The sequence below is a fragment of the Gambusia affinis genome, linkage group LG13 (genome assembly GCF_019740435.1).
Source record: "Gambusia affinis linkage group LG13, SWU_Gaff_1.0, whole genome shotgun sequence".
Taxonomy (NCBI): Eukaryota; Metazoa; Chordata; class Actinopteri; order Cyprinodontiformes; family Poeciliidae; genus Gambusia; species Gambusia affinis.
In genome coordinates this window covers 7145618-7170523 of record NC_057880.1, presented here as the reverse complement: position 1 = coordinate 7170523, position 24906 = coordinate 7145618, and the positions used below count along the sequence as shown (strand labels likewise).

The following is a 24906-nucleotide window of genomic DNA, read 5'->3' as shown; positions in this document are numbered from 1 at the left end:
ATGACACATTTTTATTGTAAATATTTGAGGTAATTGTGTAATATCCTATGTGGCATGGTCAAGACCCCACTGCCCATGCCTACATCCAATTCTACTGCTCTTATTTCGCTTCTGAATCAGCTGCACCTGTTTGAGTGATCTGCAGGCTGATTAGATTGGTGAGCTGAAAAAGAGCTCAGGTACTTTTACTTTCATCTTTAGATTTTTTCTAAATATGATATTGTAAGCCTCAGTAGAGGTGGAACACTGACTTGATGTCTACTTAGAATCTGAAAAATATTCAGCGCCAACACTTCGAAGTTCTGCCATTTTTGCTGCACACCTAAAGCGTCAAATATGCAAAGAATTATAATTCAGCCTTTTACGGAGAAGTTAATTTTAACACTACTGGGCCCTGACTTTTTACGGATATAGGAATGGAAAGAAAACAATACGATCAAGCGAAAGTCAACTCCTCTTTGGCATTACATCTTAAAAGTGATACAAACCAAAGGGTCTGGACTTGGATGATGGTGATAATAGGCTGCAAAGATTAGTCGCAATAAAAAAGCCAAAGCAGACACGCCTAATATAGATCTCGGTTTATCTAGCAATAGCTCATATTTCATACATAAAACATGACAGAAATGGGAATAACCACCACACTCAGCACGGTGTAGCAATATGTGGAATACTGTGAGGCAGGCATGTGAGGAAACACTAAGGCTTTTAAATAGAAAGCGTACTGCTCTACTGAGGCCGTCACTGCAGAGACGTCTTAGGCTCGGTCAATATTTCAGTCTCTCCAATGTTCTATCTAGTTAATCCTGTCAATGCCACACCAGGGGGGTGGGGGGGTGGGGTGGAACAGCCAGTGCTTTGTGTTGGAGAGAAGCATGTGAAAATGTAGATAAAGATGAAATATGGAAAAATTGGGAGGTGCTAAACCCATCACGTGTCACTCTAGTACTGCAGGACCGCCGTTACCATCTCTTTCCACATCTATCCGTCCGTCGAACCCCATCCCCCGTACCCTGACACAACGTTGCTGTATTATTGATTCCTGCATCATTCAAAGCTTTTCAACACTGGATCCTCTTCCATCCCATAGAGATATTTGCACAGACTGATTAAATGAAGTCCTGGTTAAAGGGCTGATTCACAACTCCTTGTGTGCATGGGAACAAGCTACCTTGGGGAAATTTATCGTCTCAGGAAATTCTGTTCATCTACAGAAAGTGAGGAAAAATAGCTATGGATGATACGAATGCAGCTTCTTGATCAGTCCATCTCTGTAGGTATATTTTGTATTACGACGAAAACCTCACTGATTATCATTCTGATAGGGCATTTTTTTTCTTTTACCACAAAAACAACCGAGGCATTTTGAACATCTAGTCATTTACACAAAGATTCAAACAGCATAAGGGCCATGCTGTGCTTAATGTTAAATTCAGTAGACATGGCAGTGTGTACACAATTATTATTTTAAATGCAGACGGGTGGAAAGGTTACAAAGTGGCTGTGTTTCTATTGGCCCGGTTAGGCCTCCATAACAAACTCCACCACCTTTCCATCCCTCCACCCAGGCACAACTTCCACTAGCAACAACGCTTTAACAGGGGACTAATTGTACAACTACTCCATGAGTGCCAGTGTGTGTGTGTGTGTGTGTGTGTGTGTGTGCCTGAACCCTGAAAGCTTGAATCACACCCATTCTGCAGACATTGAGAGTTACCATAGAAACGAGGAGATGGGTTTATTCTCCCCATGCTCGAGAGCCTCTTGCACATGATACAGTAAATGTACACACAAGCAAACACATGAGCGCGCACACACACACACACACACACACACACACACCAGCAAGCTGTCATGACCACTGCAGATTGCAAAAAGACTGCAGTGATTACAAGATCAAAGGTTATTTCCCCACCAGCAAAGGGAAGACACAACCTTGATGTGTATTCAAACGCAGATAAGTCATCGAACGCAAGATTTCACTGCATCCCCGTGAAGTGAATCAATGCAAAGAAAGGTTTTTCCCCCAGATCAACAGGACTATAAAAAGGGTTTAGGAAGCAAGCCTTTATGACTTATACAGGAAATCCAACTAGCGCTTCCAAGAAGAGGTGGGTGAGCTGGTAAACAAATACGAACACACCAGCTGCCGAAAACCAACTAAATTAATTTAAGTAAATAATTGCACTACCCTCATCACCATTTCATAGCATCAAGTGACAAAGACGTAAAAACTAAAAACAAACGTTTTAATGGCAAATTAAAATTTCTCATAAGATTGTTCGATATGATAAAGGTTTCTCACTTTCAAATTTAAAGCCGATTCATATTATTACAAAAAAGTAAAAAGAAGGGCAGCCTGGGAGAAACCAACAGGCAGATGGGCACATGACCTTTTACACGAGGAGGTGGAGGAAGCTGGTCATTAGTATCTAGTTTCTTTTGCATTTTTATGTTATCTATTAGCTAGAAAATGCGTTTTACAACACAGCCCTGAGGCACAATGAGTGGAGTGGTTATGGCAGGTGGGCTGGGGAAGCCTGACCTCTCCAAATTCAACCCATCACACAAGGGCTCTGCTTCACACTGGCTGGAAAAGTTCACACAATCACAATCCATTTAAGTCAAAGCTGCTAGTATTCTCTAGGTAGATGTTTTATAATCTGCATGACACATTTTAATAAACCTATGAAGCCCACAACAACAACAAAACAAAAACTATTTGCCTTTAATGCTCAGTCTCACGTCACATAGTTCTGCATTTGGCTAGCACCCTGATTGGCATGAATGAATCCAAACACAAACGGTGACTGTAACTTTAAACTACGCCAAACAGATGGTTACATTTCACACAGATGTTCTCAAATTGACAACCAAAGAGACAAAAAGAGATAATTGGTCAATTCTAACCATGTTCAAAAGAGCTGGCAGCTAATCTTTAGTCTTGCTTTGTTGCCCACGCTGCATCATGATTTCATTTCTGTATGTTTTAGTTACACACTCACTTCCGAGAAGGCAGTCGACTGAATGCAAACATATTCATTTGGCTGGATATAAATCATCAATGAAGTCAACATGCAGAGATTTTGTTTATATTCCGGGCATTCATTATTTGTTCAGCAAAACAAGAACCCAGCTCGACGTTTCCCCTTATTACTTAGAAATGGTTCCATTTTAGTATATGGGAACCAGCGCCACATCATTACTGCCACTAATTCCTCTTCAAAGTAAACACACGATAACTGCATGCAGACATATTCAGTTCCAAGAGAAGGCTGGGATTACGTGATGATGTACGTGGGCCGTTATTTGTGCTGAAGTTAAACAAACTGAACATGCAGTCGGACAAATACTCCGTTATTCCACAGACAAGTCCAGGAATCACTGAATGTACTTCTCCAAGGCATATCTTTAAAAACAAAAAAACAAAAAACACCTGATTTAGAAATGCATGTTATTAGGAATGTCAATCAGGATTCATTTCGTATGGGAGGTTGAATTTAATAAAAGATTCAGAAATACCTTGAACAGGATCTCGATTCAATCAATGAAGTGTTCCGACAAGAAATAAAACATAAAAGACAAGCTGTAATGCCAAGTCTACAAAGAACTTCCTCCTTAGCCAAGTCGAGCTTGTAGATAATTTAGAGGTTCTGACAAGTCCCATCTACTGCTAAAGTAAAAGAAGTTAGAGGAGACCACTTGTCATCCACTTCTCACTAAATCAGACTGAAAAATCAATCAATGTCATAAAATATTCAGCTTAAATCATATAAAATATATTTCCAAGAATGTACGCTGCTTCTCATCATATAAGCCAAGCTGTAGCGATTAAGCTCATGCAGACTTACTAACTGTTTTAATGTTAAGCAAGTAAGTAAACGGTCACTTCAGCAGGTCTGACAACTGAAATGATTTGCTACACTATGAGCCTTAAAAGTTAATTAAATGAATGTGCTTTTATATCAAATTGTGATCTGTGCTGCTTTGCTGAAATTCAGGACCAAAGCTAATAGATGGTCACTGAAGCAATGATCTGCTTATTATTCCTACATATACAAATAAACCTTCAGGATAGATTCACATAGCTACTGTATAGCTATATAGTATATGAAAAACCCTAGCCAGTTAGCTGACAAAAAAGAAGAAAAAAAAACTCAGACTAGCATGTGACTTTGCATGACGACATGCAGTTAGCCTGCAGCTGTCAGCTTGTGCCCTAATAAACTGGTTTGTTTAACCACCGATGCTGGAAAGAGCAACAAAACATGGAATCAAAAGAGGAACCGACAGGAACTGACACGCCACAGTGGCACACTGCGGCGTGTGAAATAAAGCAATAAAATGCAGTGTGAATAAAAGGTTAAACTAGGATAATGTTAGCAATTTAATAGAGGTCTATAAGCATTTGAAACAAATGAAGGGCCTAAAACTGAAGTTTACACGCGGTTTATCAGCTATGTTGCAATATCGCCAACATTGTAAACCAGTACGAAACATCAAGCAGTTTTCATAAGCCAACAAGCGATATTCAGACTCATCCTTGCAGAGATTCAGGGCCAGACGTAGTTTGCATGAATAGGGTTCTCTGTTACCCTTTTAATAGTCGAAACACAGCTCCCAGCAGTTATGCCACACCTCAAACTGAAGAGATGGGAAAGAGGACAGACATGCTTTTGATCCAAACATAACATCTACAGCTTTAAAGATGGGACCACAGACAAATGTTACCGTCCAAGAGAAAAACGTATGCATGCTTTAACATTTCACAGATCACAAACTGTACAGCAAGTCAAGATGGCATGCGTCAGTCTGAATAGATCATTCTGACAGCGAGTGAGACCAGAATGTCTTTGAACGCAACTTTAAAAACCCCATAGAGAAAAAAGAAGAAGTTAATGCTCAAAGATTTGAGTTCATCTGGCTTAGGCTCTGTGCTACATTCTGCCTGAGAATGCCAAACCAACGCCACTAAATTAAAAAGAGGCCCAGCATATATTTGGACAAACCACTGAGGTTACGAACCCTTCAGCGGACTGAGCCGTGCAAAAATGAAAGGAAAAATGACCAAGCAACCGTAAAAGTTAATACACTGCACCAAAATAGTGCTGAAATTGATGAAAATGTGTCCCATCTTACAGAAAGTGGGACTTAAGCATTTTAACTTCTGTTAAAAAAAGAAAAAGGAAGAAAAAAAAAAAAAAGAAGTCTTGATGTGTTTACCAGATTCTGAAATCAAAGAGTAGAGCCTGTCTAGACGTAGACGACCTCCTACACAATATATCTTAACTGGGAGAGAGAGAAAAAAACCCATTTACACCAAAATGACACATGATGTGGAAACACACTCAGCTCAGACCAAGAGAGCTCATTTTATGAAATGTAAGCCGTCATTATTGAATTTCTTGTCAACCTTCACTCATCCTCTCATACACTCTCGATACAAGCTGCTAAAATTACACACAGTACAGAGAAGAGAGGAAGAGGAAAGAGTGGGGGGGGAGGTGAAGGACAAAGAACAGACCCAGGAAAGGTCCTCAACTGTCTACCTACAAAAGTCCAACAAACCTAATGAATTAGATTTCCTCCTGACACCTGAAGATCCTTTAGGGAGCTAGCAAAGGCTCAGATTTAATGAAACAGCTTTTGACATCAGTGCTATTTTTTTTGGTGGCATTTACAAACCTTACCTAAATCTTAAAAGTGAATTACTTTCTATTATCTCCCCCATTTTAATTAGAATTAATTACTAAACAGGGACTGTGCAATTGATTGGCTCCTTCGTCTAGTGCCGAGTCGAGTTTTGAACAACTAAATATGTTAGAACAAGCACAGAATGAGTCTGGCTTTGCAGATATCCCTATGAAAAGAGGAGAATGAGTTTAATCGAAGAGGAAGTCGCAACAAAATTCAAGTTTAAGACGACAGAGATGAAAACAAGAACAATGTGTCACCGTCTGGACAGCATGTGTTGTTGTACCACCACGCACAACTGGAGAGCGTCATAACTCTGCCTGGATCTTTGGGGTTTCAGTCCGTATTTGACAGAGAACATAAACAATAACAAATGTAAATTGAAATGGGCCTATGACCTGAGATTTCAAAAATGTATGGCTTTCAAACCGCTTCTCCACTGGCTCCTTCATTTACAAACATAATCTTACTTAGACAAAAATTATGCAGTTTGAAAATATTTTGGGGTATATAAATTAAGGATGCACAGAAATTTCACTTTCGATGTTTAGCATCAGTTGATACCGACCTGACACAGAAAAGAAATATGTAAAAACATCTCAATAAAAAAAAAAAAAAACACTGACATAAATGTGGTAAATTACAAATTTGATAACTCTGCACCAGTACACTTAAATACTTCGACAGCTTCACCAGCTTGGTCATAGGTGTAAAAACAACCCAACTTTAATTTGTTAAATCTGTGAAGTTAGGAGTACAAGAGCCAATGTCAAATACATGCTGGCAATATGTTGACTACCTTGGTCAAACATAAAAAAAATAAATAAAAAAATAAAAAAACGTCAAACCTTTTAAATAGTTCTGAAAATGCAATTAATGGAAAATAAATAATAGAGCACGATGTCGCTCAAGTCTATGTACAAAGAATAGAATTAGACTGAATAGATCTGCACTTATAGCTCAGGCACATAGCCACCGATACCGGATCTAGAATTTTTTTTCAATATTCAAACCAATATATTTAATAATATATATTAATTTTAAGTGTCGACATCTACAACAGGCAATTAGCAGCTCAGCACAGTTGGAATATACAGTCTTTCCAGCTGATATTAATACTGCAAACATTGATAATGAAGCAGCCCTACTTTTTTAGTACGCAAGAGGCAGAATGGCAAAATAAGATTGTTTTTTTTGCTCAACTCTAGGTACTGAAATAATAAAATGTTGATTGGATCCACTTTGTGTGCTCTCCACCCGGAGTTTGTTTCGCTGCTGGATTTATTGTCATTTCAAAAATAGTAAGCAGGACATGGATGCATATAATCAATTGGAATATTATTGGGAAGGTCAGTAACTCAAATCAATAAGTGAAACGGCTTACAGAAATTACACAGATTGATGTTTTAAACTCGTTTCTGTTGATGATGACAATTTTCCACTTGCAGCTAATGAACACATTACATTTAAGTTTATATTACATCAAACCAATAAAATCTATAATCGAGAACTCATATTCTAATTTACCGAATTTGACAATAAATAGAGGAGAAGAAGAAGAATAGCAAAAAAAAAAAAAAGTTTCAACCAAATTTTTGCCTTCAACCTCCACTTTAATTTGGCATAAAACATGAATTACATTCAATCAAGAAACTTTTAGGGAGCAATAAAGTCTTTGGAATGCCATCATGGGGGGGATGAACACATAGTGGGGGATTTAAACCCCATAGGTGGTCTCTGTGAGGCAGGGGCCTACAGACACAAGTGGCAGAACAATAGTGTGACCCGGAGGTCAACAGGCCGATGCAGACACAAATAGGCAGGATTAATCAAACGTCAAACATGAACAAGAGTTTCATTGTTGGTTCATAATGTCCCCCTAAATCTAAAACCATGCAAACCTGACAGCTGAATGGTTCAGAAAACAGCACCAATTCAGCAATAACATGTCAAGACATTTCTCTACCGCCATTTATCAAACACGGGAACCAAAATTAATTATTTAATTGGGCAAAATTAGCATGCTAATTGTTCGCCCCCCCCGCATCCCTCCCAAACAATAAATGACAAAATTCTTAAACAGCTACTGAACTCAAAAACTTATTTATAGCTCTAGAACAGTTTAATTTTAACAAACATACAGCCAATTTACTATAAGAAGAGAAAAATCCCCAAGTCTTTTCAGAATATACTGAAACTTCATAATAGGGTAAAGTGACTTAAAATTAAAAACACAAATGTAACAATTCAACAGCTGTCCACAAAAAACCTTAGCCATTATTCCATCAAATGCTACTGTCATACACTGTCATTGCACTGGACTTTGCTTGTAGCTTACAGAGTCACAACGTTGACCCTTATTAATGCCTTTAACCTCTCCTCATCTCATCCTCCACAGACTTTGAAGGTCACAACTTAACCCAAGTACTTATAACGGTTAATTCTGCTGGCAATTTGAAGCAGCCTAGTGGAGCTTTTAACATCATCAGCGAAACAATAGAGTGACTGTTTCAGTAAGACGATGCAGGAGTAATTAGCAGGATGTTCGCAATCAGCGAACAAAAAAACGAAAACTAACCAGTGATTACTTTTGACAACTTGTGCTGAACTAAAAACAGATTTGAGGCAGAAATTTTTAAAATTGAGTGGTAATATATTCATTTGCTTAAGTTCTGCTGGACCGGTGTCTGAAAAGTTGCAGGACACCGGCCCTCCAGGACTAGACTAGACTGCCTTAATTTACCACACTGATGCAACTGCCTGTTGGGTCACAATCCACCGAGATGCCAAGCTATTCCAGCAAAAATGATGACTCATGTTAAATACATACAGTGTTGGGTAGTAACGGATTACATGTAACGACGTTACGTAATTTAATTACAAAAAAGAGTAACTGTAATCCGTTACAGTTACAATGAGAAAATATGTAATCCAGTTACAGTTACTTCAGAAAATATTAAGAATTACAGATTTAGTTACATTTAAAAAAATATATATAAACAAAAACCTTTGCGAAATATGTAATGATATTTTTATTGCTTTGCGCCCTTTATCGCCGTTTCCCGCTACGGCTCCTTGTCTCTATCATAGCCGCAATGCCACTCTGATGTTCCATCCTGTGCTCCTGGAGCCTCCTGGAGGAACAGCAAGCGAGCGGACGGTTCCATTTCAGCTCAAGCAGCGCATCAAAAATGACAGCCTTCCAACACTGAAAATTTAAGGAGCATTTCATTTATGTAACCCAGGCTCTCCCTCTTCAGACCTGCAGCTGGTGGAAGACACCCCTGCTCTGCTCTTGCTTTTTCGTGAAAGTGGGGTGTGTTCGGTGCAGGAGAGGAATCGGACACAGGGCTCTTCGTGGAGGGGAGACTTTCGCGCCTTTATTTCATCCACTTTACAGGCAGTAAACAGACTGTCAGGATTTAACAATTTTCCCTTTACAAAACAAGATGCAATCTGCAGACAACTGGCACACTGAACAAACAGAAAAAACGATCGGCATACCAACGCAATTTTACACCGGGCTAGCGGAGCTGCTGCTTACCTTACAGGCAGTAAACACACCGTAAGGAATACAGCAGCTCGCGAGCAAAAATCCCCTGCACTACGGTGTCCCCGGCACGACAAACATCTCGGAATTGTGGTAATACCAGCAATTACAGAAAACAATAGTACCCTCTTCTGTAACATTTATGCACTGCTTTACATTAACATCTGTAAATATGAAAATGTTTTACGAATATTTGACTGTTTGGTGTTGATGCATGACAAACGTTGGAATATATTCTTTCCCATGAGACATTTTATGCAATGTGCTAGTGTTATGGTTTTCATGAACATAAAGTAAACTAGAAAATTCCTGAAGAAATTTAACTGGGGCCTGCCAAAGTGTGCCCGTTGGTTTGGACCCAGGGTTCTGATGCTAAAAATTAGCATCAATGCTAAGCTTAGCTAAATAGTTGTCATTAGCTTGTGGAAAGTCACAAGTATGTTAAGTAAGCTGGACGTGCACCATTGAGTATGTTAAAATGAGTGTATGAGCTGTAATTAGCCAAAATGCTAATGTAAGCCTAAATACTTTCAGCAGCATGTGGGGTATCATTAGAATGTTCTCTATAATTTACTTACTCCATTCAGTATACTAAACATGGCTAATAAGTCAGAAAAGTAGGTAATAGCTTATTTAAGCTAAAAGGCTAAAGCGAATGAACTGCCTTGCTGTGCACTAACCTGCAGTGCACTAAGAAAAATAAAATGTTAAACATGGGTCAATACTCATTAAAATCTCAAAGTAATCAAAAAGTAATCAAAAGTAATTAGTTACATTACTTTTTAAAAGTAATTGAAAAAGTTACACTACAATTACATTTTAAACAAGGTAACTTGTAACTGTAACGGATTACATTTTTAAAGTAACTTACCCAACACTGAATACATATTGCAAAATTTTCCTTTGATGGCTGCTTTTACATAGACGTTATAGCAAATTACTGACTGGCAGGCATTGCGCTTTCTGGTCAAGACGGTACAGAAACGGGACAAAAACAAACCAAGATCACATCCGCTATTCCGGCTGACAACTGGCACCACCATTACATAGCTGAAAAGGTTTGGACTTCATAGGAACCTGCTTTGCCTCACTGATACCATCTCTACATGTACCGGCAAAGCCAATTCCACCTTGAGAGAAAAACAAAAAACCCTTTTCCTAAACACACTCATTTCGAGTTTAAGCATAGATTTACATTTCAATATAGAATCTGAGAGACGTTGTTACAAACAGGAATTTCTTCTGACCTGAATTTAGATGTGCATCTAAATTCTTAGAGTGTTGACCCTTTTCCATAATCTCAAGACAAGTCTGAGTATGTATTGAAATACACTTCTTTTTTTTTTAAGTGATTCTTAATATAGAAGAGAGAGCAACTTCAGTGTAGAAGGGGTATAAAACATTCATTATAAAGTTTTTTTTCCTCTTCTTTCATATCAACTCAAGGCCCAAACAGCAAAACCAGAATAAAAAAAATTTGTTTCAAAAGTGGCAGCACATATATCTACAGCGCTGTACTTGAAATCAGTTCGCATAAGTTTTATCCTCATTTCAGACAACCATCTTAAAATTTTCTCTTCCGCAATTTATTTTAGCAGAGAGGGAAACTGCAATTATGTTCTTTCAGATCAAATGAAGATTAATCATGCGTTAACAAAAACCAACATGTTTTGAAGCTTGCTGAGCTGATGCAAGCCTATGAAGTGGAGAAAGGCCGATGACAAGATAAAACCTCCTCAGAGGAAACTCTGAGCACATCTCTTGCTTTCGCTTCTGAGTTTGTCTTGTGAAAGTTTAGCTGCGTTCAAACAAAGTCCAGACTAGTGTGTCAACTCGTTGAGAGGGAAGATACTTACCCTGATGCTAGTGTTTTAAATTAATGCAAGAGAGTCAGAATAAGCAGCAGACATGTTGCTGCATCAATGCGTTTTTCATTTCTGACGTCAGTTTGAATTTATGGAGCCATCAGAGTTCTGGATAATCTGGATACCACATCACACGCATTCACATCTGCAAATATCTTTCTGTTTATACAGCCAAGTAATTATGGGTGTGTTCGTGAGTGGATCTATAAAAATATATGTAGGTCAAGCGAAAGCTTGGATGGGAAATTTATTTGACTTGTGGGTTAAATGGTTGAAAACTATGAACCAAAATCACAGAAAATATGACACGTACAGAGAAATACTAAAACATATCAACCTAAGCAAGAAAACTGAACTTTTGATTAAGTAAAAGAAAAGCATCTTACCTGATAGTAAGCTTTAATCTGCCTGATGATAATAGAAAGGTTCTGAATGCGCAGTGTGGGGTCATTGTTTACTTTCTTGTTGGTCCTCTGCACTGTAGCTTTTGGATTTCTAGAAAGAAGACAAAAAAATTTTATGTTATTGATTTTATATATTTTTTTCAAATATGGTACAACATGATGAGAAAACTCCAAAATATGATTATGTACAACAAACCACACACACTTTTAAAGACAAAATTTTTTAAAAATTGAAACTGTTTCAGATCTAGAGAAGAAATGTTTGTGAAATAAAGTGTAATAACATTAAGTAACTAGTCAGGCATAACCTGAAAAATTTCTTCACAGTTTAAGAAAACATATTCCTTCAGTTTCAGACAGTCGGCCATCTGCCTAACGACAACTTTGCAATCACTTTTGCTAATCACTTAACAGGTAATTTCAAGATGTTCAGCTTGTGTGTATATTTTATAGCCAAAACTGCAACAAGATAGAAGGAATGACGAGTTCAAGGCTGAAGTTTAAGAACTTTGAAACATTCCACCACTTTGTAAAATCAAGGAATATCTTTTTGTTACAAAGAGTTTAAAAGTGTCCATCATGTCCCGAGCAATGCACTTTCTCGTTTTAATTATTCTAGTTAGAAATCTTCTTCTGACCGTGATGCTGACCGCAGCAACCGTGCAGTTTGAGAAACGGCTCTCTTTTAACTCATTAGATTTGTCGACTCAAAATTTGGAGAATCTTATAACACAGACTATTTTTTCACGTTAGCTTTTTTTTTTTTTTACTTGAACTTCAAACTGACAATACATATCCACATGACGACCTTATCTTGATTCAAATGCTTGATTTCTCCTCTTTAAGCAGAAGGAGGAGGTGGGGGGTCAGATTGTCTCTGAATGGATGGTAGCTTGCAGTTCAGCTGCAAAAGTGGAGTCATGCATGTACTTGCATATCTGTTGTACCATCCTATGTATAATAATTTACTGTTGGAATGAAGAAATTAATGAATTTTACTTTCTCAAAACTCAGAGTTTAAATGTATAATCAGTTTTTACTCAATAATCTGCTTGTGGCTCATAATAGACGGAAAAGCTTGTTTTATAGGTAGAAATATATAAAGGTCTAAAATTAACTGTTGCTTTCCAGAAAACTGCCAAGATGCTGAAACACGGTTCCTTTAAATCAAGACTATATACCATTCCTTTGCTTAGTAGGTAGTGGAACATTCATCAACACATTTGATGTATTTGCTTTATAACAAGGAGTCTAAAAATATAATAAGCCTCAAAAATTTAAGACGCCAATCAAGGCATGAATGCAAGTTTTGCATTAAAAAAAAAACCTTTTACCTCGTACAACAGGCTAATTTTTGTATGTGTCAGTTACCCTTAGGCCAGCCTCCACCCTAATACACACAGAAAAACATTTATGCTAATTGGAGAACAGAGGGTTCTTTTAATTCTGGTCTAAATGAACCCCCCTGTGACTGCCCCATCTCCCCCCCTTCACACACACACACACACACAGCCCCTTTCGAAGCCCATTGTGGGGGGTCTGTTTAACTCAGTAATTAAAATCACAGAGGAGGCTATAATCCTATCAGGGCGAGCAGGGTAATGTGGTGTGCGAGAGAAAAATGGCATTCCTTCATTGTCGTTGCAGTCAGTGACAACATGGCGGCCACAGAAACACGACCAAAACATCGCTTTGCGGATGCAGTCCCTAACCAGCGTAAGGCGGCCCGACACATTCTTTGATTAGTAGGCAAATAAATACGGAGACTTAGAGCAGTAACGGCTGTCAAAAATACGCTCATTACCCCCACCCGCCCTTCTTAATCCGGCTGATACAGTAAACCTAACACTTTAAATACACAAAACGATTAGGGATGACCAGCCAAAGCCAGTTCAATTGCCAGGAAGGTAGACAACTCTTGGGCCAGACGGCCGGTCAGTTAGCTGACCCGTTGGTGCCGTCCGTCGCCGCCACAACCTCAGACCCCGGGGCCGCTGGGCCCCCTCCTCCCATGTCCCGCCTTTGATTGGCTGAGTGGGTTATGGAGTAGTGTTAACCTATATACGACAGGCTGAATTAGGCTCAGCTTGGGCAGCCACGCACATACACACAGACACAGAAAGCGGCCTAAATGTGCACACACACACAAAGAAAGAGAATGAAGGCCACATTTTGCCACGTGTTGGAGCTAGGGATTATAAGCTGTACTGTCCAAGCTCTGCGGGGCGGTGTGGGCTTGGCCCCTGAAGTGTGCCAGGCAACACGAAAGGAGAACCACTTAAGCCCAGTGGAAGTTAATAGTTCAGTTTGTGAAAATGAGAAAAGAAAATATAACCAGGCACACACCAAAATGTCTAATCAGGATTTCGGTAAGGATCTCAAATCTAATAATGTACATCCAAATTATTTTTTGATACTGAAGTCTCAGAGTTGACAACAGAAACTGAACAAATTAGGGTGAGAACACAATTAAGCATTATAGTTTTAGTTTAATGGCCAATTACAAACATCTCTTTAGAGAAAGTTACTACTTCAGCGTAAAGTCTCCCTAGTTCAATAAACCACTTGATAAGGTAGAGCTGTTTGCACATACAAGTCCATCAATCACACAGTTATGCTTCTTTATACGGTGATGATGACTCGCTAATGTTCCAACCAGCCATCAGAATTCTTCAAATAACTTTGAACCTTGCACGCTTATTGGTGCCAAACAATTGGGTCTGGTCTCAGTATTTTAGAAACTGCTAATCTACTAGGATTTTTTTTTTTTTTGTGCAATCTCGGGATTACAAAGAATTATGTCCAAACTGGTTGCTTACTACAATCTCTGAATGTAAAACCTATCAAACCTTAAAGGAAGATGGTCAATAAAAGACAGACCCAGATGCAACTTCTGTCGGTCAAGAACAGGAAACTGAGGCAGCCATTCAGATAGGAGCCTGGTTTGATTAACTTAAATCTCATCTGCAATATTCAAATAATAGGGTAAAAAATTGGCATAAACAACATTCAGTCATCTGTTTTGACCTGTTGAGGTTAGTGGTATAATTGCAGGAGGGATATTTTCTAGGCACACTTTCAGCCCCTTATTATTAAGTAAACCTCAAACACATCACAACCTACCTGGGCTTTGCTACTGACCTTTACACTCACAGTGTACTCATTTTCTAAATGTTACTTTCAGCAGGATAATCCACCATGTTGCCAAGCTCCACTAATCTTAAACCCATTTCTTGAAGACCGTGTTGTCAATACATCTCAAACCAATAGAGCGCCTTTGGGATGTGGTGGAATCTGAGGTTTGCGTCACAGATGTGACGTCAACAAACCTGCAGCAACCGCCTGGTGCGGTCACGTCAATATGAACCAAGATCTCTCAGGTATGAAGGTTTAAAGGCTGGTCCAACTCAGTACTCAAAAGGTTTACTCGCTCACTTAATGCAAACTGTCGTATTCGCTATATTGTCTCTCTAGCCGCAATAGTGGCCTCTTGAGGAAAACCCCTCCTTCATTTGGTTAGCAATAAATCTCATTTTTTGAACATGCTTAATAATACAACTAAAACTGTCTGCATCAAAAAGACATTGCACACCATTAAACAAAACAGAAACAATGAATTCCCGACCATTTATTTATGTATGCATGTTCCCCTTTGCCCAATTTTCTTGTTTTTGCTCCAAATTAAGTCAATTGTATCGCATCTTTGTCTTCAAGCTTCCATATGGCTTCTTCACTTTCTTTTCTTCCCCTTTCCACTGTATCCGTAGGAACTGGTACCATTGTGATAACAATAACTATTCATTAAATATTTTCTAGGTGACTATATGACTGTGATTGTGTATCACAGCAATCCTGTTATTGAACAAACAGTTGTCCTTATTGTCAACCCTGACAATAAGGACAGTTTTGGTGGGTTGTAAACATTATTTGGAATTCATTGTGACAACAATAAATCAAAAATCCTTATAAGAAATTTGTCACAATAAATGATAAACGATATGATAAATGCCCACCCCTAATTGGACTCATTTGTTATTCAGTCAATATCTCATATGACCAAAATTACTTAAATTGTAGTCCTGTGAATTTATTTGTACCAAGTATGAAATCCTTTTATCAAATGGACATAATTCTGCCTTAAGTTACTTCAAGCTCCTCTATGGAGCAGAAATGTTTGTACCTGGTTAATAATTATCACAACCCTGCTGCTAATGCTCAATCTTAAACTGCAATTAATGGAACTCAATAATCCAGCTGATGTTTTATAGTAAATGTCTTTGAGAGGAATATGGAGGGGATTACATGTCCCCTAAGCCATTGGGAGGCTAGGAACAGATGGACAAAGTGTCGACTCTGCATCAACTGCAAAAAAGCAGCACAAGCAAATTAAAGCAGATAACAGAAGTAGACAAAAAGGAAATGTGAAAGTTAAAATAATTAACCCAAATGGATTTCTAGTTGCAAGAACGTCTGACAGATATTGCATTGCAGTACATCAGAAAGTAGGAGGATAACTCAGATTTGGAACTATAGGTTAAGCACTTCATTGGTTGTAAAGCTAACAGTGATTCGCTTTACCACCACTGTGTGTCAAGCTTTCTTCCCTTAAGGTCACAGCTGCAGTTTCCTAACAAGCATGATGCACATCCTCCTGCTTTGTACACACAAAGGAACTGGCATGACTCAAAGATGACAGCGAGTGATTGACTGAGTGATACAAGATGAACATCAAACTCCACGTTCTGACAAAAATGCCTCGACTCCCCCCTGTGCAGACAGTAGCAGTAAAAGATGAGACAGCCCAGCAGTAGATAAGCCTGGCTCTCTTTAGTCAGAACAGGAGTCTTAACTATGTATGCCATAACCTGGCCCATACAGGAAACAGAAGAAAGCATTCTTTCCTTTCCTGTTGTCCTTAGCTTTCAGACTGAAGTAAAGATAAAAAAATAATGAATCAATGACTCTGTTGACTACGTTCTTAAATACAATGTAGTGTATGAAGTTTTTCAGCATGTATGTAGCCAATCAAGAAAAAAAGAAATTGCAGACAGGAATGACTTTCCAAGAGGGAGTTACAACTAATCTTTTGCTATAAACCATAAAACTAAATTAGCTCTGCCACATTGATATGCACCACAGTTGGAATATACTGTATATTCAGTACATATTTCCTATGTAGCTTTCCTGTGCTAATTGTACTTGTATCAACTCGTTTCTGTTTAACATGCTAACTAACTAAATTGAGGGATTGAATTTTGGGGTGCTTCCCATGTATTAAGCAGCACCTTATAATAATATAAGTGGAACTTACTCAAAAACAAGGGTTGAAAGCCTTTTTGTGCACATCCTCATCATGTGCACAAAAATGTTAAGTTTTTTCCCCCCATTTCAAAAGGTTACATGGTTGGGGTTAGTTTTAGGATTACAGAAGCATTAAGGTGATACAAAACAATATATACAAAATGAATACTAAAAAGTCAAGAAGATCATGAACAAAAGAGCAGTCTTCAAAAATCTGGGATATAAATCCCTACTGCCAACACTTCTTATCTCAAACGCCATTCAACAAATCACATCACACTCAAGTGATGAGAGTCACAAGGACTAAGCAGCATGTATAATAGGGTTATAACAAGGTCTCGAGCCATGAGATCATCGACTCCACTGTAAAGTGGATTCTGTGTTGCAAACTGTTTTCTTTACGACAGCAAACTGCCATGAAGGGCCCCTTCATCCAGACTATGTTTTCAGCTCTTATTTTCAAATAAGAAAGGAAGTTAAATGTGACACAAACTGTTAGTAATCAAAGTAAGAATACCACCGATCAATGGCACAGAGGTTAACAAATGCTTCATGTTTTTCCTTAAAGAAATTTTGACAGAATTTTTCCATATCCGATTACGTTAAATGTAAAAGACTTACAATAATCAAGCATGAACGGGATAAATCCACACTTTACAGATATTAAAAAAAAAAAAAAAAGACTTTTCTAATCTGTATTCTACTTGTAAAAATACAAACATCAGAAGAAAACAAGAACAAACGTCAAATGTGGACTAAAACACCATGGTCATTACAGACCTTACATAACAGTTTATGATTCGTGAAACTTTTGGTGTGCTGAAAAAGAGAAGAAAAAAAAAAAACACACATGTTGCATCTTTTCCTTGTGAGCATGGACTAACCTAAGTCCAGATCTGTGTACGTTTTACTGATTCTTAGATTCATCTTGGTGTCGATGGTAATGATTCCTCATCAATGCATAATCAGTGGAAAATAAGAATAACTGTATTGTCTTACAGTTAAACCAAATGAAAAGAAGCACAGTTAATTTGTTAATGTAAAGATCATGCATGATGTTACTGTCAATAATCTTAAAGAAAAGTGACAAAGAATGGCATCCACAAAACATGAAAATGACAAGTTTCCCTTTTAGGATATACAGTCAGGAACTCTGACCATAAACTTTAAAGTAGTCTGATGTGGAACTACACTCTTTTGCACAAGTAGTAGAAAGGAATTGCTATTGTCATGAAAAAATTATAATAAGGTCACATCTGCTTGTCATGTCATATGAAATGTTTATGAACTCTCACCAAAAGAACTATTTGGGTTTCATGTAGAAGGTTGGAAGTTGTTTTAATCAGCTGCATCAGAACCAGACTGTCTCTCCCCTTGTTGTTAATTCTTTATCTTTGGTATAAAACTCATGTGTTGTCTCTGCCTGGCAGAGCTTAGCGAGCTTTTCATCCAGACCTGCTTCATTACCGATTGTCCAACAAGCTCTCTGTATTGTGCACAATATATGAATAAACCTGACTGAGTGATTTCACCTGAACAGTGCTTGGAAATAGTATTTTTTCCAACGACACTATGCATTTAAAAGTATTGCCTCAACTTTCCAATCAATGGCTGTTAGAGCAACTGAGAGGAGCAACTTACTCATACCTCATCTGGAACACATTGCTGAATATGATGCACATCAGAGTGGAGTAGGAGAAGCTGATGTGCATTGAGATGCAGCTAATGCTTGGCTGAAGAATTATGATTGAACTGTGAAGTCAACCAGTAGTAACCGGTTTACTGAAGCATGGCTAGGGACAATAAGTAGTGCCTGAGCCTGCATGGGTTAACTCACAAGTAGATTTGGACAGGTTGTATACAGATATCTAGATGAAGAGATACAAAGAAGTTAAATAAAAACTAAACTCGGTTTTTGTGGTATTCTTGTATACAGTAAAACAGTACTGTTTGATGAACATTGAAAGTAATGTGAAGCTGGTTAGAGGAAAATCTCTATTGCATGGATCTTCTTTACAACAATTCCAATTGTTTCCCCAACAGTCTAAAGAAGATGGAATAGTTCAATGAAGGGGCCAGCCAGCACTGCTCCACAGAACTGCCAGGAAAACAGATTTCAGACATGCAGCGTCTCTGACAATTTTTAACTGGCACCTTCTCAGCTGAGCGTGGAAGCCAATTGGTATGACAGCAGAACGGAGACAATGTAATTGGCTGGATGATGTCAGTCACTCAGGGCACAGGGGGAGGGGTCCCTGTGCCATCTGGGTGTCCGTCAGCAAACCGTTAAATAATCCCGGGGTCCGTCTACGCTCTCTTGTGCTGTCCTGACGACAACTGCTGCAAGCCGACTTGCCCCGTTTTCGGATCTGTGACACATTCACACAACACAGCAGCTCATACTGGAACAACTGACTCCATCAGCAAAATATTAACTTAAAAAAAAAAAAAAAAAAAAGGGATTCAAGAGGAATACTTGCACAATTTTTCAGTGTTTTGTAAATACATTACTGCATATTAGGGGAGGGTGACATGGACTTGGAAATTCAGTCACAATATTTTGTGGTATTGTGATATTGATGAAGATTATGATAATTTTTTTTTAAGGAAACTAAAAAATATAGAACTCCATGGCAACTCAATCATAGCATCAGGATTAATTAGTTCTTGAAAAACATTCCCATTTAAAACAGACTTCTTGACATTGGTGTGAAAACTTGGGCTAATAGTAATATCCAATATTGATATTGCTGTTAATGCCAATAACCGATTTTATATATTTGGGGGGAGAGGGGAATGACCAGATACATACGGCAACAAGATAAAAATAAATATTGTTTGCAATGTTTCTGTCAGCAAACTTGGAACAAAGAAAAAAAGGAAAAGTTGAAAAATCTCTGCAGAAGCTGAAAACAATATTTTCCGCTACCTGAGCTCCTTGTTGTTCAGACACATTCCTCATAAATCGAGGAAGCAGACAAAGAGCGTGCAGTTTCACCAACGCAACTTCTAAACAGTACTGAAGGCCTTTGTGTGGGAGGGCGGCTGGGCCAGACAACTACCAACAGCTGCCTCAGTCCATAACCAAATGCACAGGGAATGAAGAAAAAAAAAAAAAAAAATCCACAAATCAACACACTCTCCCACGCAAACAGAAGCCTTACAGAAATTCATGCACACAAACACACAGTGCTGCCTCTGTCTGGCTTTCCCTGGTATCCTGCAAGGCAATCCCCAAACCAGAAACAGTTCATTTCAGTCCAGTGCTGTCCTTTCCAAGATCACCAAACCGTCAACAGAATTTTCTTAATTTCCACAGCATGCATCGATAGACAGAAATTCTACCTTGGTCTCATTTTTTAACCTCAAAAGCTTGAGCTAAGGAGCTGTCGTGAGGTTGCCGTCACACAATCAGCATTTCAAACACTATGTTTCCTTTTGCGGGGCTGCATCATTGTGTCAAAGGTGGTTATCCTTTAGATTTTGGCAGAATTTCCTCCATGTCTGTTCTTCATCCAACCCTCCCCCCCCCAAAATCCTTCCGCTTGCCAATTTCCGTCGGTCCCACAGGGGAAAAAAAATGATCTGAAAATACCACAGACTTGTTCTGTTTTTGCACGAGCTATGTGTAAGCAAGAAAAGGCTGGGCCTAAAATGAGCCTTCCTAAACATTTGCTCCTGTGAAACAACTCAGCCAGTCAAGGCAGCCTGAAAGAAGAGGAGGAAAACAAGTACTAGAGAGTGAGCTGGAAGAGACTGCTTTAACTTGATTCATCTTAGTTGACTGATCGCAGGAGCAGCGGGAGGTCAGGGACTTAGGAAGGAGGCGACGGCAGGAGAAAGAGGTTGTCATCAAATGACAGGAAACAGCCAGCAGGGTTAATCTGCTTTTTGTGCAAAAAAAGGGAACCTACACATATTTCATGCCAACGGTTTATACTTTTCCAAACTAAGGGTGTTCAAACAAATTGAAAAACCTCTTCCTTCTTAACGAAATGCAAACAAATATGAAGCGATGTCAGATTCTACTTTTGACTTCATTTTTGTCGTTGGTAAAAGACCACGAGACATGGGTTTGTTTTGGTTATATTTACCCAAAATGTGCTGCGCTATAGCCTGCTTCCTGCGTTTGGAGTGGTCTCTGGTCAGCTTGCAGGAACATATGAATTCAAACCACGCCAGAGTTCACTTCAACTGAATTAAGACCCAGGTTTTTAGGTGGACCAGAGTTCGCTTTTTTTAGTCCGCATGAGCATTCACACCTCCCCAAAAGAGCCAGACTTACTAGGCAAACTAGAGTTGAATTACGCCGAATTATCCTTTCTTTCTGGAAATGCACAATGGATGAATGAATTAAGGGGGGAAAAAAACAACTTCCTGAATACAAATGTTTTTGTATTTAAAATCATCTGTACACTTCCTCCAATGTCAATAATTGCACTAAATACCTGCATTCAAATGTCTTTTATCAAGGCTAAAATACTGCCTTTGTTTTTCTCGTCACGTTATATATATATATATATATATGTTTCTTTATATATTATTTTCCTTTCATAACAAACACTTGCAATCCTCTTTATGTACTGTAACTATTGCCAAACTGGCAAGACTTTGACTCAAACTGATGGGAGGCGACACAAGTTGTGCCACACTTAATCCCCTCCTGCAAAGTGACGATCCCTTCGACTGGGAGATGCCATGGCTGAATACTCCCTAAGACTGGCAAGCGGGATAAAACGCTGACAGTGTAAAGCCTGGTATTAGTGGGAAAAAAAAAAATCTAAAAAAAAAAATTAATATGGAAAATCCTAATAGCAGGAAGTAGCTGCCTGGAGCCAGACAAAGGAGTGGAAATCCGTCTCCTGTCATACCCTATGCATAATTCAGTGAGTGGAAAGAGACAAATTCGACATGTAATGCTCCCCTCAACACCATGAAACGGAGCAAACAGTCTAATTCTGCTTTAATTGGATAAAAACAAACATGTGCTTTTGGGTCTTCCTCCATCACTAGTTTGCATTTTTCCCCCCCCCCAAATCCAGATTTTCTGCAGATACTAAGTGGTTCTCATGCTTAAGGCTTCTATTTGCAGACTAATCTGTAACACAGCAGGGAGCTACCTCAAGGAGCCAGGGTATCTTCCAGTCTGATGCAAACGAAGAAAAAAAAAAAAGCATTTGAAAGTGGAGCAGCATGCTGCAGCCATGCACCACAGATTAGAGATGCAACAATCAATTGGACAGAGATTGGAATGAGCTAATTTTTCCTTCATCGGCTCTGCTCAGACTAGCAGTCTCCCATTCATTAAAGCCAATCAATCTTGCAATTTTTGTTCCATCAATGCACCAACCAACAGGATGTACTACAACCCATTCTCACTGCATCCAAAACAGAGTTGCGTTAGGATGTAACCTACATTCAGCATCTGGCAAATGGCTTTAGAGTGGAGTAAAAATCCTGGCATTTGAAAGTTGTGAAGCACTGAATCCACAAAACAGGGCAGAAATGCGCCGACCAATCAGACAGAGCTTTCCCCCTGACCGGTGATTTACAAATTTGATTTCCCCTAATACGCAAATTAGATAGAATCTCTCTACTCTTTAAGAAATTTATCAACCAAAAGCATCTTTTATAATTCACTACAAATGGTTATTACTATGAATACATTGGGATAATCAGACAATTTCTACATTTTCTGTTGGATTCCGAACTAACATCTCCATCAAAGGACCTACAGCACAATTTTCATATGCACTACAGTCCTTAAGGGGACAAAATTGAAAATTGGAATCAGCAGTTTAATTGACCAAAAAAAAAAAAAAACAACACGTGGGTGCAGAAAGCCTCTAAAGGAGCCTTGCAAGAACATTTTTGACTGTGCATTGCACCCAAAACAGTGTCCCTTTGTAAGTAACCAACATTCAATTCAAAAACTCGACAGAGGCTGCAGTTGTTTTAATTTGTTCAAATGGTTGACCCTAAAAAAAAAAAGAGAGAAAAGAAAAGAAAAAAGGCCTGAGGGTTAGTGTCGTTTTAACTCCTCGCCACAATGTAAATGATCGCAGAAAAAGGCCACTATAGACACACACACACACACACAACACCCCGACTGTAAATCTAGTTTCGCATGCCCTCATTTGGCTAATTCTGTCCCTCGATGTAGGCCAAAGCAGAGGGACAGATGGGAATGTCTCCCTTCCTGTCAAATCACTTACATCTCAAACATGATCTCGTTCAGGTAAATCCCATCCACCAACTCGATGTATTCCGACAATTTACTGCCATCGGTCACTGTCGAGTGCCCAACACTCTTTACCTGTAAAAAAATAAGTAAATAAAATGACATTAAAATGCAAATTAACATAAAGAAAAACAAAACAGTGTGATAATTTTGAGAGTACATCTGAATACTGAATTGAGGGGGTCCTCCTTACCCAGCAGACCAGAGGCGTTAGCATGAACTGCTCCAGCAGCGGGGTGAAAACCTCGTTTTCCATAATCCTTTTTGGTGCCCTTTATTTGAGCTGATACGTGGAGGGAAATATGAGTGAAATATGCGTTTATCTACTCTCCGCTCATGTTGCTTATTCGACCTTTATTTGGGTTAGAACAAAGCCGAGAAAGGGGGTTTCTTTAATAAGGAGAGGGAGAAAAAAACCCGGTTAATCCTCAATCTTCTTGACACGACCCAGCTGTGTCAGATGCCAATGAAGGGGCTTGGCTTCCTCCCAGGAAAAAATAAAAATAAAAAAAGAGACATGGAATCACATTTTTCAAAATGAAAACTTTTAAAATAACAAAGGTATTCTGTGATGCAAGGTCAGCCGGGTTCAGCTAGCTCGGCACAAAAGCGGTCAAATGCGGCGAACCTGTGCCAGGTAAGCCGTGGACCGTTAGTGGCAGAAGATTTCAGCACACGGGAGTAATATTCATCCGAGGCGGTTAATTAAAGGGTGAATATCCTGCAGCGAGACCAACATAAATATAAAAAGCCAGACGTTTAAGGTCCTCCTTTTCGTGTAGTCGGTTCTCTTCTCGTATTTGTCAAAAAAAAAAAGACTTCCAGACGCGGGCTGCAGTCTGACTCCTTTCAAACGCCGAAAACTAACTGAGCTGAAGAGTTGAGAGGATGACTGGAGGACACGAAGAACCGCCTCCCTGGTCGCCAAGCATCTCCCTCCGCCCTCCCTGCTCAAAGAAAACTAGGGCATGGATCAAAGCATCCTTTCTGTTCAAATTTCCTCTGAGTCATTGCAAGGAATACTTCTTAGTCAACACCTTATCATGCAAGTCATTTTTATTTCTTAGGCTCCAGCAGAATGTGTGGAAAGGAAGCAAACCAGCTCTTTTTTCTAAATAAAAAACTGTTTATAATCTCTCCACTGGCATAATTTAGATCTTAATGAATATGCGTTTCCTTATTGCAGTTCTATTTAAGCATGCATAGAGGTCATCCTTATTACCCCCTTTGTCTGCAGCAATTGAGTTCAGTGTATGAGGAAAGCGCAATGATGCTACTGACACCTGGTGGGTAAACACCGAACTCATACAGTCGTGGACACGTGTTGCGTCCTTGTATGTAGAATAAAATAATATTTTTATTTTAGTAGCATAATCTTACACTGAAAATTTAGAAACTTTTAAATTGTGGAAAACCCTGAGCTTCAGAATTTTGGTGCCCGGTGTCCACCAAAGAAAACATCAGTGTAGGGGAACCGAAGCATGGTAGGTTTAATGCCCTCACCCCAGCCAAAATTATGAAGTTACTGTACATGTTTTTCCCCAAAAAATATACAATAACTTCATAGTTTTCAAACACTTGAGAACTGTTTATGTTCATAAAAATCCCAAGCTTATTAATAGAACTCACCTGACATGAGAGGTTTTTTTGTTTGTTTTTTTTTTACATATAAAACCCTTTTCATATGAAACTCTCATATAATTTCTTTCTGCTGCCAGCCTTGGCCCGGTCTCTCCTGAAAAAGAGATGTTGTAATCTCAATGAGACATACCTGGTTAAAAAAAGGTTACATACATTCACACATATTTCAGTCACCCTTCAAAACAGCAAATGTTGAAATTCAGCTTACTT

The 24906-nt window shown here is 38.8% G+C and overlaps 1 protein-coding gene across 5 annotated transcripts in view; it reads right to left on the bottom strand.

The window, feature by feature from the left end:
• The window catches only part of LOC122842381 (girdin-like), a 61909-nt gene extending 37938 nt beyond the window's left edge, over positions 1-23971 (bottom strand). For 4 of the 5 annotated variants that reach the window (XM_044136181.1, XM_044136183.1, XM_044136185.1 and 1 more), the window contains exons 1-3: positions 23249-23971; positions 23030-23130; positions 11496-11604 (exon numbers count right to left, since the gene is read on the bottom strand). In XM_044136181.1, the coding sequence (XP_043992116.1) occupies positions 11496-11604; positions 23030-23130; positions 23249-23311 (273 nt within the window). In that variant the 5' untranslated portion in view covers positions 23312-23971. The remainder of the gene's footprint in view (positions 1-11495; positions 11605-23029; positions 23131-23248) is intronic. The other variant, XM_044136184.1, reaches the window with a different exon arrangement.
• Positions 23972-24906: the final 935 nt, after the last annotated feature.